At 43.7% G+C, this 17174-nt stretch overlaps 1 protein-coding gene across 7 annotated transcripts in view; it reads right to left on the bottom strand.

Annotated features, from left to right (window-relative positions):
* The window catches only part of TENM2 (teneurin transmembrane protein 2), a 3863575-nt gene that overhangs the window by 113871 nt on the left and 3732530 nt on the right, over window positions 1–17174 (bottom strand). For all 7 annotated transcript variants that reach the window (XM_069654289.1, XM_069654288.1, XM_069654292.1 and 4 more), the window contains 2 exons: window positions 10951–11200; window positions 9919–9939 (listed from right to left, as the gene is read on the bottom strand). In XM_069654289.1, the coding sequence (XP_069510390.1) occupies window positions 9919–9939; window positions 10951–11200 (271 nt within the window). The remainder of the gene's footprint in view (window positions 1–9918; window positions 9940–10950; window positions 11201–17174) is intronic.

Below are 17174 nucleotides of genomic sequence, written 5' to 3'. Positions count from 1 at the left end.
GAAAAACATTACGAAACCAACCCCTAAGGGAAGAACACATAGCAATGACAACCCAGAGTATACACATCCCAAACATCCATGGCAATAACAGAGAGACATGACAACAGGTGATGGCATATTAAAAAGCTGCAGGTTTTATTAAATTCAGTCAGAGTTAGTTTGCAGGTGATCAATAAACAATCAGCATTAAGGATTCAGATTAAAATGATTGCTGATTGTCAGCACATACATTTGGTGTATTACTTATGGGTGAAAGGTTCACCTATGAGCACATTTGTTCTGGTAGAACAGGTCACTTCTGAATGGATTGCTTCTGGGTGTAATTCACTTTTACGATCAGTTTGGCCACATTTTCATCCAGTGATTTTGACTACCCTCTCTTCTGCTGATTGTGCAGTTGTATTCATCCTGAGTGCAACCATCATGGCTCTGCCCCAGGGTGTGTGAGTGCAGCCCCTGTTAAAGGTGTAGCTTCTCAGCCCCTTCAACAGGGACCCTGTTTGTTACTTTCCTCCCGTGACTCTGCCCAGAAGGGTAGTAACTTCTGGGGGTGCTGTAAGGCATGGAGGGACTGCTGCCTGGGGATTACCGCTAAGGTGTCCTTCCCCCTATTGTTCCCCCTGCTCGAGAATGTAGATGTCTGCAGAATAGGCAAAGATAGTAGATGCAGAGTACTCTGATACACTGCATCTATTACTCTGGGTAATGAATCAGGGGTGAAAGGCAAGCAAAAGCAACAATGTTCTTGGAAAATGATATGCTCAAGAGTTGAAGTAATGAGTTTTAGGTCCCAAGCATGGACTACAGGGCAGTTAGCAGTCAATAGTACCTTCTTTGTGGTTTTTGATGGTTGGGAAGTGCCAAACCAGATGCCTTTGCGCTGTGCAAAGATAAATAGAGCAAAAGGAAGCCACAGAGGATCCTGCTGGCAGAAATGTGTTGAACAATTCTTGAATCCCTCTCCAAGCACTTCAATAATGACAAACTGTACAATCCAAGGAATGTCCGGGCTGTCATGGTTCTGTGGGGCCCAATTCAGGGGCAAGATGAGTCCTTTATGCAAACTCCCAAACACAGGGGAGGCTTGCACACAACTGCAGGGGTCCTTGAACACAGTGCAGTCCTGGATACTGCTGTGGCTGGCAGAGAATCAGTCTTAAACATAAAACTTCCAAAGGTGAACTGGGCAAATAGGGCTAACATATGAGTGATATCAATTTAATGTGGCTCGGATAACTCTGAGAGATGCTGGTCACCAGACCACTTACTGCTGCTCCTGCAACTACATAGGGTTTCTCCCCCTTACTTTTTAACCTCTATATGCGATGCCTTTGCACCATGCTATCCCAGATGGGTATATTTTTTACCAATTTCGCTGACGATACCCAACTGGTATTTGAACTCAGTGGGAACTACCAAATAGACAATGATAAACTTTCTCTCCTATACAACACCATCGAACACTGGATGAAAGAAAACTGGATGCGTCTAAATGGCTCTAAGACTGAGCTCATGATCTTCGGATCTACACAGGCCAGAAAGAAATTGAGCCCTGCCTTTAACTCATTTACCATCAAAAACATCCAGATTCCAATATCAGCAAAAGTAAAGACCCTAGGTGTGTATCTTCAAGCCTCTCTAGGCGCTGGAGCACATACAAGCTACCTTAAAAAAACTGTCAGTACCATCAGATCCTCCTTAAAAAGATAAGGCCATTGTTAGACCAAAAGAACAGCATCATCATCGCTAGGGCCACTACATTGTCTAGATTGGACTACGGAAACTCCCTACTCTTGGGAGCCAATAGGAAGTGCTTGAAAAGATGTCAAACCATCCAAAACAACGCCATCAGAACGATCGCTGGAAAATCATGGAGAGAACACATCTCCGGAGAAAGGAAAGCCCTCCATTGGTTGGCTATGGAGGAGAGAATCTCCTTCAAGTCTCTTACCACGGTACATCGCTGCCTATATGGCGCAGCCCCGGCCTACCTCAAGAAACAGTTTAAATGGTACGAGCCACCCAGGAGCCTCAGATCATCAAATACAGGCAAACTACAAACCATTATAACTAAAAAACAACATGGCCTTGTCAAGGCCTTCCCGACATTAGCCATCGGAAAATGGAATGACCTACCCACCTCATTAAAACTTGAGCCTAACTACCTCACCTTCAGGAAAAAACTGAAAACCTTACTTTTTAAGTAAATCCTGGTAACATACTGAATCAATTTGAGTTAACCTAGGCCTTCTCTCGCCTAGTCCTGTCTCTTTTTCTGTTGTCCAGTCTATATGTAAGCGTTCTGATGCCCGCGGGCTTTAACGCTATATAAACAAATAAATAAAAATAAATAATCACATCATCCTGCTGTTCAAGACCAGAGCACCAAGGTAAGCTCTGCTTGGCCTCCTATACTGCTCATGTAGAATCCACTCCACTAAATCATGACAACCACCTTGCATGCACATTCTCCATTGCAGACCTCCACCCTGATGTTATAGGGCCACTGTAGGTCTGCACGGCCACTTCCTGGGATCGTAGAGGCATGGCCGGCAAAGCCAGCCCCCACTGAAGGCTGATACCCAAGGCATCTTGTTGGTGAGGCCTGTCCCCTTACTGTTGCTCCAGCAACTACATCATCACATCATCCTGCTGCTCATGACTGGAGCACCAAGATAATCCCGGCTGGGCCTCCTCTTTTGCTCATGGAGCATCCACTCTACTACATCATGGCTGCTGCCGCGCATGCACCTCTTCCACTGCAAACCTCCACCCTTGGCGTCCTGCCCGCGGAGTGACATGATTGTACCACTGAGGTCTGCATGACCACTTCCTGGAAATGTCTGAGAGCTGGCAGTCAAAGCCAGTCTCCACAGAAGGATTACACACAATTCATCTTCCTGTCGTGGCCTGTCAGGGCCTGGAGGAGCCTGGCAGGAGCCCACCTTTCATAGCAGAATTTACTTATCCACTGCCAAAATTGCCCTCTGTGCTCCTATTCCCAGGTAAACCTACCTTCTTTCCCACTTCAGTCACCTGCACATGTCACTAGAATAGCCTCAACCCCACCAGCACTACCTAACTTAACTGCACTCTAATGAATGCACACTCCCTCCTCATGCATTCTCTCGACATTCAAGACCTGATTACTAACAAAACCCTTGACCTTCTTGACATTATTTAAACCTGGTTACATCCAGCTGCAGGTCCAGCCCTCTCCATTGCATTACCTATTAACATACACCATCTATTGCAATGCCAGATCTATAGGTAAATGGGTGGAGTTGCCATCATCTACAATAACTTCAACCCTGTCAGAACCTCAACACTCTATGCCCTACCCAACTGAAACCTCATTCCCACCAAACCGTCCATTTGAAACTCACGCAATTAGACACCTTGACTCTCAACCCAACCTCTGAAGTACTTTTGCATTTTCTCAGACCACCACATTATCACATTCACTATCTCGACCTCAGACAATCACACCTATGCCCCTACCTCAGTCCCTCCTGTCATGTGGAATCTCACCAAAGATTGCCGTCTCCCCAACTGGCTTAAAACACATTTCTGCCCCCTGCTTCATCCGACCCCTCCGCCCTTGTTAACATCTACAACGATCTGATCTCCCATGCTGTAAATCCCTTTCACCCCTCAAACTACGCAAATCCAAGTCCACCACCCATAGGAATTCATGGATTACCCCTGATCTCACAGCCAACCATGCCAAGAAATGAGCCCGCAAATATGAATGGTGATTAACCCACTCTACTACTAAATATAATGAATACAAACCTGCAATACATACAGCAAAAGCCTCTAGCTAAACACTCAAATCACCAATGCCAAATCTAACTCTTGTAAAATCTTCTCCATCCTACAAGAACTAGGAGTTCTCCTCCACCCCTCCCACTATCATTACCATCAATGACTTCTGGTGCACTAAAATCCAGAACACTCCATCTGCAAAATATACCTCTTTTCAAAATAAGATCCTAAAAAATTAACCATTAACACAAAGCTCAACGCCTCCCATCTTCCTACCAACCCACCATCCTACCCGCTCTTCAACTTCCACTCTTTCACTAAAACAGGTGTGGCCCAAATAATAAAGGGTCTCAAACCATCTCATGGCAAAGGCGAAACCTGCCCCACCCCGCATTTTAAAGATTGTGCTGATGTCCTACTGCCCCTCATCAATGCCATCATCAACACCTCCTTCGAATCAGGCATAGTGCCCACCGAACTTGACCCTGCATTTCCTACCAACTACCTCCCAATCACCACACAGTCCCATTCCTTCTAAAAATCCTTAACAGATCGGCATATCTCCAGATACTAATCTTTCTTGAACAACACTATATCCTCACCCTCTGAAAGTCTGGCCTCCATCCTCACCATGGTACAGAATCAGCCCTTCTTGACCTCACCAATCAGATCAATAATCTATGTGACTCGGGGAAACTTGCCCTCCTACTTCTACTGGACCTCTCAGCTTCCTTTGACCTGGACAACCACCAAACCCTCTGCCACCTCCTCATCTCTGCAGTCATTTTCTCCACCCAAGCGATCAATTGGAAAGCATCCTTCCTAGCAGATAGGTAATCCAGTGTTTTCATTGGCAATTCTACCGCCACCCCTACTCCTATCTCCTGTGGAGTTCCACAAGGCACCTGCACCTCACCTACCCTTACAACATTTACACTAAACCCCTTTTCAAGCTCCTTGACTTCCTGGGCATTTCTTACACTAATTATGATGATACCCAGATACTCATCACTCTCTCAGACACATACTCGAACAACAGTGACACCCTTAACTCTACAAAACTATCCAAGCCTGGATGGTGTCCCACAGCTTCTGCCTGAATGATAAAGAAATTGAGATTCTTATCGTAGGTACTTCCCTCAACAGTCTTGAGCCAGCCTACCAATCCTTCCATACTTATGGCCACTCCATCTTGATTCCTCCCTCAACATGCCACAGCACATTAACACAGTTGCATCCTCTGCTGCCTAAACTATAAAACTCCTCAATGCCTGTAAACCCTTAATCTCTACCAACAATCACCTGGCTACTGCACACGCTGTCATTGGAGCCAAATGGGACTAATGTAATGCCCTTGTTGTGGGCACCACTGAACAAAACTGCCACAAACTACAATTTATTCAATATAACACACTCCGTGCCACCCTTGACCCCCCCCAAATGGGAGTACATCACATCAGCTAGAAGGGAGACCCACTGGCTTCCAGTCCGAGACAGCATCAACTACAAAACCCTGGCCATTACTCATCAGTGCCTATCCAACTCAGCACCACCCTAACTTTTGCGGAGGCTCTCCCTCCCCGTTTCACTCAAGAACCACTCGCTCCTGCAACAACTTCAAGCTCTCCGTGCTCAGATTCAAATGATGAAGAGTAGGTGGCTCCACCTTCCTTGTGAAAGCTGCCCAGCTTTGGAACTCCCTACCACTTGCACTTAGATCGGAACTATCCTACTAGTCCTTCAGAAAGAACCTTAAGACCTTGCTATTTAACTAAGTCACCAATGCTCTCTATACTCTATTCAGTCAGCTGCCTTATCTACTTCTGATCATACTGGCCCTCATTACGAGTTTGGCGGAAGCCATGGAGCTATTTACTCCATGGCTGCCACCAAACCGGGCTCGTTTACTGGGTTCCTGCAATGAGGAATAACCGGGTTATTCCAACATTGGAGAACCCGGTCATTCCTCCTTGCAGGAACCATCCCCATTTGAGCCCCCATAGGGCTCAATGGGAATGGGGAGGGAGGTAACAACGGGCATTATAAGTGCCCCGTTGTTACCTCCCTCTTCCCCTCGCGGGACCCGGGAAGCACGCCTGGTTTACCAGGCGTGCGTTCCAGGTCCCGCGATGGGAAGCTTGGAATCAGCACTGATGGAATGAAGGGGGTTGGTCCCGTACCGGCCCCCTTCATTCCGTCACCGCAAGCCTCATAATGAGGCCCCCTGTCTTCATATACGGCCTACTGTCTTGTACTGCTTTCTCAACACTTTTCTTTTATGTAACCATCGACCAGATGCTTTTGGGTTAGTGAACGCTGTACAAATGCACACTATGCTTTTGGCCTGGAGCTTATGAAAGGGGAATCTGATTAGCAGATTTCCCTTTCACAGATGAAATTACTTATTTTATACAAATCAAAAAACCCTGGGTGTTCACATCCTTACACACACACACACACACTGGTTGGTTTTGTCTTTAATCAAGTAAATGTATTCAAATATCACCCATTCAATCTACGTATTTATTTATTTCTGACATGTACTGAGAATGGCCTTGTCTTCAGAAATCAATGGAGCACTGTACACCAGTAGAGTTTGCATCATGCATTAGATGGTTGAATGAGGGAGCAGTCCTTTCAACGTATTGGGGGTCATTCCGAGTTTGGAGGTATCCATGGTGCTATTAGCACCATAGCTGCCTCCAAACTCGGGTCCGGGTCCGTGGTGTTAGAATGGGGTTGTACCGGGACATTCCGACCTATGTGGACCCGGTAAGTCCCCATTTCGAAAACCATTCCTCATTCCCATTGAGCCCCCATAGGGCTCAATGGGAATGGGGAAGGAGCTAATAACGGATCGTGCTTACCGGTGCCATTAACACCCTACCGCCAGGGTCGGAATGACCCCCATTGTTTTCTTCAGTCTTAACATTTAGGAGCGAAAGGAATAGTGAAAAGTGGGTAATATATCACAATGCTAAAAGGTGGCAGTGTGATATGAGTGAAATTCGGTGGGCTATGAAGTGGTTGTCAGGAGGGTAAAGAGTTGGAAGGATTGATGGTGGCAGTTTATGGGGTGTGAAGAAGGTGCTTCTTGCAAAAGAAGGACTTGTTTTCTTTACTAAATTGCATAAGGGTGAGGACATTTCAAACTTGTATATGCATGAGGTCCCACAGTCTGGGGGCTTAGAACAAAAATGTGTGCTCTATAGTTCTTTCTTTTTGCCTTTCCACTAGTCCAGTTTTTTAAAGCGTTTTTTTATTCACTACAAATTTAGCCGAATCGCCTTTGTATATAAACAAACAGACACATTACATTCCATATAAAAACATGTGTTATTAAATAGTCAATATACAATGAAAACTAAAACATTATATTGAGAATTTCTATAATTTTAAGATAGAACTTTACCATGTGGTATATTGAGTTTGGGTTGTTACCCTCTGTCATGTTGATGTTCTAGTGTTAGCTGGGGGCGGGTGTTCAGTGAAGGAAGTGTGTAAGGGGAAAGGAAGTGACGGGCGGTGGGAGGCGGGACCAGTTCAGTTTTGTTCATGTTGGAGAATAAAGAAGATGTACATAATTCAGCTCTGTCTCTGATTTTCTTTGCTGTGCCACGCATGCTGGTTGGGCCTCCCCTCACGCCACCACACTGGCGACGAGGCGGGTAGCCTTCGGGAGTGAAGGTGAGAACGAAGCGGAGAGGCCTCTCGCATGTGGCGGTAGAATGCCCAGACAAGCAGCAGTTTTACATGCGACGGAGAGCACATGGGACCGTTGATAGGGTGCGAGAAATGGAGGACTCAGACATTGAAGGCACCCCTGAGGTGGAGGTTAGTGGAAGCCTGCAAGTGTCTACAAGTGCCCGTCCTCAAAGGGCTCAGAACAAGCCCAACCGATGGATTGAGGGAATGGGTTAGCAAACCTCATCATCTGCTCACCTGTTGTGAGGGACAGGTTAATGTTTAAAAAGGGGGGAGATGTCATGTTGACGTTCTAGTGTTATCTGGGGGGCGGGTTTTCAGGGAAGGAAGTGTGTAAGGGGAAAGGAAGTGACGGGTGGTGGGAGGCGGGACCAGTTCAGTTCTGTCCATGTTGGAGAATAAAGAAGACGTACATAATCCAGCTCCGTCGCTGATTTTCTTTGCTGCGCCACGCACGCTGGTTGGGCCTCCCCTCACGCCACCACACTCTCCCTTAGCATATCCCATATTCGTTCTGTTTCATCACAATGTCAATAGATTTAATGGATTTTTTTCGCAAATTAATATAAACTCGCACAGTGAATTAAGATTTGTTTTACAGATTGTATTTCTTGATTACCACACAAGCGACATAGTCGCACGTACTTATCTCAAGTAGAGTGGTGAAATTGAATTTTGACAACAGGTATTGGCGGATTACAAAGTTACCGGGGAAGGCCTTGATGTAGCTGGGGGCTTGCACACGGTTCATCATGTACTTGATGAACATGCCACTGTTAGCCTTAGTTGACAACTGTGTTAGGTCGGCTTCATAACCGTATGTGCTTAGTCATTGTTTTATCCATGATTTTGGCACTAAGATGGACGTTTTGGGACATTGATGTTAATTGCTTGATAGCCAGATAGCATTTAGTTGCATACGTTTGCTTAGGGTGCCAAAACGATCGTAGTTATCTATCTTCTTAAAATATTTAAAAACTTCCACTAGAATGGTGGCATTGTCAAGGCTTTTCATTTTTTCATCACACATGGCCATTCTATATTTGTAGTCAACCACAATACCTTTCTGTTCAAATTCAAGTCTGAGATATTGAATAGACAAGTTACATGGCATCCTGAACAACACCCTTAGTATTTTTTATTCCAATTTGTTTAGGTGTGACAAAAAAATGATCTCCCCATGCATCAACTCCATACAACATACATGGGATAATTTGTGTCCTATATCACAATAGTATCATGTGAATCGACCAGCCACATTGCCTACCAATGAATGCACTTCGGGTGTACACGATGTTCATACAGTTCAGTACATTTGCATCCCAGTGGGAGTTCCATGTGAGATTATCATCTATATTTATGCCGAGGTACTTGTAATTTTTCAACATTTTTATTTGTTCCTGATGGATTTTCCATGTAAAGGGCAGGGGCATATTTTTTACTTTTCTAAATACCATTACTTTTGTCTTGGCAGTGTTTATCTTGAGCCCGTTTTCAATTGCATCGTTTCCCAGGGAATCCAATAGACACTGTAGTCCATTTTCTCCAGATACAGACCTTTGGTAAGACAATATCTGCCAGAGATGATGACTTTGCCACTAGGGTAATAGGGAACATGTATTGTGGCAACGTTGTTTATGTTGAAGCTGGCTTTGTAGGGGTAGCCAGTGAAGTTCCACAAGTATGGGCATTATAATAAGTGTGGGCATTATATGGTTGCATTTGCGGATCGGTTTGATGAAGCAGGGAGTTTAGTATGGTGGTGAGTAGGGTATTTTCTCCATTCAGATTAGATTGGAGAAGGGCCTGTATGGTGGATCTTACGTTTGTGTCTGGCAGGACGGTTCAGACTTTCCACTGCAGGGATAGCTTGCATTTTGCTATGTGCGTTTTGAATTAGTGATAGCTGTCTATGTGGAACACAGAGATTTGTGGAGTGTGTCAGATGTGGCGTGAATCCCTCGAGCCTGATGAGGGACAGCCAAATATTGATATGGAACTGTACCACTTTGTTAGTGAGGAACACCTTTCAATAAAGCACACAAAATTAGCAAATTTCGGGGTTAAACAAAATTATTTGATTACCCTTTCTGTGATGTTGTTGCTGTTGTCAATGTTAGAATAATTTTACTTCTGCTGCACCTTCATTTTGTTAAAATTACTCCAATTGGAGTGAACCACATTTTGCACTTGAAGAAAACAATGCTATCTGAATCCCAGCAGTTGTTAACAAGTTGAAGGGAAGAACACCTGAGCCTTGATTTAACTATTTAGTTAGGACTGAATCATTGTCTTGTGACAAGGTCATGAGTTTCATGCTCAAATGAGTGATTGCGTACTCTGGTATGTACTTGACATTAACATGCACTGCACCTGCAGAATCCTCATGTACACAAGCCATTTTTTATAATTAGACTTTGAAATTAATGAAACCTGCTACCTTACCTGTGTTTAAACTCTTTGTTTCTTTTTTTGGAAGCCAAGGGTAGAAAACAAAGGGCAGATTGTTAGATTAGGTAGACACGGAAAATCAAGCAGAGCAAAACATTCCATAATGCCTGTAGGCTTAACATACACCATGTGAGTCTACAAATTAAGCAATATAACCCAAGGAGGGCGGCCATTACCAGTCTGGTAATGTCCTGTGGTGTCAGTTACAAACCTGAGCGAAGTCAGGGTTTTAACGTAATTCCTGGGGCATTACCAGACCGGTAATGCCCCTCTCCGAGGGTTCTATTGCTATTAGTACCCTGGCACATTGTACCGGGGTACTAATCGTTTATTTTTCTAGAGTTGAGAAACAGCGCCTAGACTGTTTCTAAACTCGAGAAACAAAATGCAAAAAACATGGCCGCCATGGATTGGCGAGAAGGGACTGCAGGTAGTCCCTTTTCCCTTTCCATGGTCACTATTCGCGTTGCCACGATGCGCCAGGAACAATACTGTTACCGGCACCAGCGAGGGACAGAGCAGCGCAGCTAAGTGGGGAAAGTCTAGGAAGGGGAGAGGATATGTGGAAAAGGGGGACGGCGGGGGGTGGGGGAGGGCAGGGGAAGCAGGAGCGCACTTACCTTCATTCCCAGTATGGGACGATGGCGGCCTCCCTCTCTGAGGAGGCTCAGAGTGGGGACTTTCCCAGTGTGATAAAGACCCTGTTCTGAGCAAAGTCCCTGTTCTGAGCCTCCTAACGGGCTGGGAAGTGGGAGGCCGCCACGCCCCCGTAGCCGAGTACTAATGGGAATTAAGACCAACATTTCTATGTATGCAACACACGATAACCACAAGTGGATATTATAGCAGTAGATAGCTGAATGTCAGTGCTTTTGGTTAAAATGAGTGTAACTGTGTGTTTGCAGTCATCGAGAGCATGGGCAAATGCCATTAACCCAGTGGTGAACATTGTCTTTTCTCTTTGCTGGCTACACGTAAAAACAACACTCCACACATATCATCCGTGCATTAAAAGTAATCCCATACCTGAGCTCCAAAATGCTGGTGACATTCCTTGAAGAATAAATGCGCCTTATAAAGTTCACATCACCCACAAAGATGCTTCCATCGGTGCCTGCTGCGAGGGCGATCGGGGCCAGCAGTTTGTTCCCTTCGGCAAGACCATTGCAGCTGGGGCACGAAATGCTCCTTCGGCGCCCATTTCCCATGATGCTGACGATCACCGCCGGCTGCTGCGTCAAGAACTGGTTTTCTCCACTGCCTTTATGAAGTATGCCTGAGAACACAAACACATATCAGTTAGGTCAGTGCTGCTGTACTTGCTGGAGCAATGCGCTGTGAGAAAGAAAGTGGGGTTGCACAAAACTGCATAAAAAAGCCTTTCAAAATCTATCAGACTGGGGTCAGTGATTTACTGCACTCCACAGTGTAAGTCTAAGGATTCAATAAAAGGTGACACATTATGTCACACACCTTATGCTTTGATTCCCACCAAAACACCGGGGACACAATTCTGACACATCTCAAATGGATGATGCCATGATGGTGGCCGTGCAAATGGAATCCTATCGTCTTATGGGAACTCATAGCCCGGGAGCAGGCATATTCAGTGCAAGGTAGAGATATGGCAAATTGTCACGGCTCAACTGGCACACCACGTACTGTGGGTATAACAGTCTCAGACTGTCGTCATCACTCAAGACATGCATGAAGTGTGACGCCTCCTGCTATCTATCGTGGCACATGTCTTCAGGGCACATTATTCTTGCTGAAGCCAGCAAAGAAAACACATCCACTCACCTCCCCTTAGGCTAGGTAAACTGCGACAAAATCTTCACCAAACCCCCACCTTTACTTGGTATTGCCATACTAATTAGCCTTACCACCACCCGTGGTTGCAAAACAAACACATTTTATGTTATCACAAAATATTTGGTGGGCTCCAAGTATGACATGAATCGCTTCAATTGCTGGTTTCAAAGCTCACGGGACATTGGAAAAGTAGCAGAAAGGCATATTGTAAATTGCTTTTTAAGTCACATCTTTGGGGTGTAGCCACCCAGAGTGAATGAGGACAAGAGAGATATGTACAATACCAGAAAATAAGAGATGTCATCAGATACTATTGGGCACAGAGCCTAAACAGCAGTGTAAGGCATCTGTATAGGTAAGTGGGAGACGGAGCTTGTGATACCTCCTGTATAGCCATTGCTGAAACCACTACTTTGAAAATGTCTTCACTTCCTATAGTCTAGCCTTCGACAGGACACAGGTGCCTGTGGGAGAACACTCAGACACATGTAAGGATATTCAGACATGGAACCAACCCCAAAGGAGCCAGGATATAACCTTTCAATTATGACTTAGTGGGTTATTTCTTGTTTGGTTTGATTTTAATTACAACAATTCCTATGCCTTTTTAAACCAAAGTTTGTCAGACAATATACATTTTCACGCTGGTTTAACTTTTAATATACCATGTGTGATTCAATGTCTCCTCAGCTAGACAGCTGAATTTGTTGGTGCTCTGTTTAAAATGTGGTTGATTTTAAAAATAAAAGTGATTTTCTTAGAAAGTTGAGTGACATATTAAAATCCCAAGAGTCGGTACTCAATCAATATATACATGTGAATTCCGCACCTCATTAAGGAGCCCTTTGAGTAACCACTCCAACTATACACCAATGTCTCTCAAATAGTGACATGTTCAAGTCATACACATACTAGGGTTGGCTGGGGACAACCCAGGATCTCTGGTACAAATACAGCCTTGGATGGCAAAGAGCTTCCTACTTCTTTATGGGAGCAAAACAAAAATACTCTTATGTGCCCCCTCCCCTTGCCAGATAATAATCAGTCCCCTCTTCTTATAGTCAGCATCCCTCGGAACCTCTAAAACACCAACTACAACAGTACAGGCTAAATATTTGACTCAGAAATGTCCTTCAAATTCCAGCTCAATACAATCATTAAATTAGCCAAAAACCAGCATTCCATTGGATTTTTCATTACATTACATTAATAGCTCAAGCCAAGGTACTGGTGAAAATCCATTGTAAATTTTCCTGTAAATCACTTTTGATATTCTATACACAGAAGGTCATCCCAGTGGTTACGTATGGTGCCCAATCCAAAAAAATCACAGACCAACCTAAATGGGACTATTTGGAAGCCAAATTTGGAAGACCGTCTTGGGTTAACCTAAAGTGTCCCAGGGTTGATTATTCGTTATGAACTTGGATTGACCTTGTTACAAACAATAGTTGATTGGCAGACAATGTCCTTGTAAAGGAAATGCTTGATTCAGGAAGAGCACAAAGGTACCCTGATACCAGTAATAGCTTCTGCTATGTCGGATGGCTATGGATTTAACTATTTTAATATCTGGAAGTCCCATTGTGTTTCACTCTTAAAAAAATATGAAATAGATGAGAAACTAGTTAAAGAGAATCTCGAGGGAGAAAAATGAAGGCTCTATGAAACTAAATGGATTAATCTATGGACTGATTGCCAAAGATTTCATTTAATGAAAATTGGCTGGTTCCTAATAAAAAAAAGAAATATAGTCCAAAGTATCTAATTAAATTCCCAGTTGGCCAACAAAATCGGTTTTTGGCGATGAGGTCAAAAGATTGAACTGAATCCAGCACATGTCGCTTTTGCAATAGCCTCTCGGAAAGTATAACTGTGAAGCATTTGTTCACAGAATGTCCGGCTCTGACAAAGTTAAGCAAAGATTGTTTTTATAGGTTTTTTAGAGCTTTTAATCTATTAACATCTGACGAAATGTGAATAATTTTTATTGTTAAACATATATCTTTGAATTTAGCAACAGTTTCTTTTTTAAATGCCTTGAATCTTTGAGAACTTAAATCCACGTCTGTGAGAACATACATTCATTTGATTGGTTCTATTTTTAGAATTTTCTTAAAACATTTAAAAATTTTCTAATAACTTGTGATTAACTTTGAGATGTTTCCAGTAATATTTTGATAACACTGTATTGTTAGAGGAACATGTATTTTGTCTGATCCTGTTTGTTTTCTTTTTTATGATTGTCTTTGAAAAGGTTAATGTTTTAACCAAAACGAATAAACCTTTAATAATAATTACATTACAATGGTGAAGCAGTCCAGGCTTTCTTCCTATGCAAATTGGGGTATTGTAACAACATGTATATGAGACTTCCCATATAAACCTGCAGCTTGTTCTGAACAGGGCAGCTTATTTGGTCTTTGGCTTGAACTAAAGCGACATCGGCAGTGCAGGTCTGAGACGTCTCCACTGGCTAACCATCGAGGTTAGTGTCACACGCAAGACACTCTGACGGGTTCATCAGGCTATCTGAAACAAGGGCCTCAATTCCATCTCTTCCAAACTTAACTGGCACAACCAAACATGAGACCACCAATCCATCAACATTGGCTTTGCAAGGTTTCCATGTTTCGAGCAATGCCACGCAGTGGCAGCGGTATAGGCATGACGGGACTAAAGAAGGTGAACAATTTGCCCACCATTTTGTGAACACAAGCAAACATAGCAGACCAAGTTCCTCTTTACTAAAGCTTTTACCCCCAAACAATAAGCAACGCTCCTCCTTAGATGTGCCCTCAGAAGTTGGGACCTGTTGCACTTGAACCTTTTTTTTAGCCACAGTTAAACTGGTTGTGCCAGTTAGTACTGACGTTTGTTTAACCATCTTTTTCAGACCCCTGGCTATCACCATTACCACGGATTATAGATATACGACCCAATGCAACAGTTACTTGAGAGGGGCACGCTACTAACAGATAACTAATTACAGGTGTGACTGTCTTAGTCATACTTCACCCACTGGTGCAAACTGAGACAATGAACTACTGGAACTCGCTCACATACTCGCTACATTGGTGGACCTGCTAGTGTGCTACTTTAGGGCTGGACGTTCTGGACAATTAGCGCTCAGGGCCACATGATTAGAAAGTTCTTTACCTCATCTCACCGCCTCGCCCTTACTCCTTTGCATGTGTTCCTCTTTGGCACACTTAAGAAGTGCCTGTTTCTACATAGTTGTGTGATGCAAAACTCCTGACTAAATCAAAATATATAAATAAGTCAGACCCCCTAACAGCGTATTGCAATTGAAGGACTATGATTTATTTTAAGCGCTGATCAGTGATCATAACATACAACACACACGGCCCAATTTACACAGTTTTCTAGCCGCTGCGACCACCCACATTTTGCAGCTTCATCGTGATACACAAAGAATCACAGGCTCTCACAATCTGTGTGTGCCACAGATTGCTGGGGTTCCCACATAATCACGTCTCTAGGGACATGTCTCTGGAATGCCAACAACACTACAGACACATACATGAGATAAGTCACCTTTAAAGTGGTGGCACACCTTGAGAAATGTGAACCTCTTTCAGGGGAAAAGTGTTACAGCGTTGAAAATAGCTCTGTCGAGCAGGTTCACCCATGTTTCAAACTTGACTTAAGCCAGGCTGGAATATGGACAACGTCCCCCTAGTGTAAATTACCATTGTGTTTGTGGTTCGGATTACACATTTCTATTCCTTCAAGCACAAGCATTTTGCTTTCACAAGTTAGTGTGAAAAGGTGTATCCCACCACCCTGGTCATCTTGTTACAGGCATGTTTTTCTTGTCTGTGGTTCAAGATTTTACGATTATGTGAACTGGGTACAGCATATGCCAGCCACATTTCTTGTGGTCTGACGTTCCCTTTCAGCCACTAAAATACTGTTTAAACTGACCCCACGCAACATACCTCTGCACACAATGTAAAAGGTGTTTCCCTCTGTCTGAGAAAAAGCCCCTACTGGTACACTTATTGTACAAACGTACTCTTATTTCAGTCAAAAAGGTGTGCTGACACAAGCTACCCTCACTGGTGATGGCACACCTAATGACCTTGCCTTGGGAGAAGAATTGGATGCATTGAAGCACCCCCACTTAAACCTGAAGGGAAGGAGGAAACATTGTGACAGCTTTATTTAAGCAATAATGCCCGTCTTGGCAGCTGGATTGGCAAATAACGACAAGGGGCCCAAGGTACTCCAGGCCCCTTTGCCGCTAGCGGCCAATCCCGCCCTGCCATCTCAGCTTTTATTGCTATTAGCACTCTGGTTCTGAGTCTAAGGTGCGAATAGTGCTTTCATTAAAAAATAAAAAAAAGTTGCCACAGTGTGTGTGTGTGGGTCGGTCGCAGTAAAAACGGTCTCAGACAGAAGTGGGAGACAGGCTCCAGGTGAAACCTGCCTTTTATTGTTAAAATATCGGGCAGCAAGGATGATGCATGCTGGAACTAGATGTTTAAAGTGCATAGACAGTTTATGGATACACCAGAAACAATCAAGCCATTGAAAAACTAAAGAGAAACATTGCATGGTGGGAATTTGGGTTCACGGTCCCAAGCGAGACCAAGCAAACAATATATATCCTTAGGTTGGAACTGGGAATCTCCTCCTTAAAAGCGACTGTTCTGGGGAAAAGGGCAGAATTATATATAAAAATTCGGAACTGCCCTGCAACCGCATTATTAAAATCCCTAAAGGAGGTCATGGGCGATGGGACACAATCTAGGCTAGCAACAGAAATGGACAGACTGTTTGGGTCAATGAGCTGGTCGCCATGTTGGGGTGAGGATTATGAGCACATAAAATAGCATATGCATAAACGATTGAAACTATGGGACTGGCAGAAGAATTTCTCACATTTAGCAAACTTAAAAAGCTATGAGTTTGTGTCAAGTGTCCTGGTTACCTATAAAAAAGCACAAAAATACCTGAACCTATGTCCATCGGAGTATCTTATGCGATTCATATTATTATTACGTATTAACCATCTACCTACACTGATGGCCTTGGGACCGGAGGGATAAATATCGAAGGTGGATAGATATTGCAGGTTATATAAAAATCAAGCTGAGCCTGAAACTGCGAGACATATACTTATGGACTGCCCTATTATGACTACTAGCTATATAAGAAACTATGGTGACCATGTGCATAGCATGAGCCGTATTCTGGAAATAGAATATTGGCATCAGTGTGTTAATACTCTCATCCCTAAGATATAAGTGGCCCTTTTTAGAGTCTGGAATGATACAGATACAATCACGAATATGGAATTATCACTTGGTCGAATGAACTATAAACAAAGCAAATGAGTGAAGGATTATGTATGAAATGAAAGGATAGTTATAAGGTTGAATAACTACTATGAAATGTCAACGTGAAAATGG

This window comes from Ambystoma mexicanum, chromosome 3q (genome assembly GCF_040938575.1).
Source record: "Ambystoma mexicanum isolate Mex_15411 chromosome 3q, UKY_AmexF1_1, whole genome shotgun sequence".
NCBI lineage: Eukaryota > Metazoa > Chordata > Amphibia > Caudata > Ambystomatidae > Ambystoma > Ambystoma mexicanum.
This window is presented reverse-complemented; position numbering and strand designations above follow the sequence as displayed.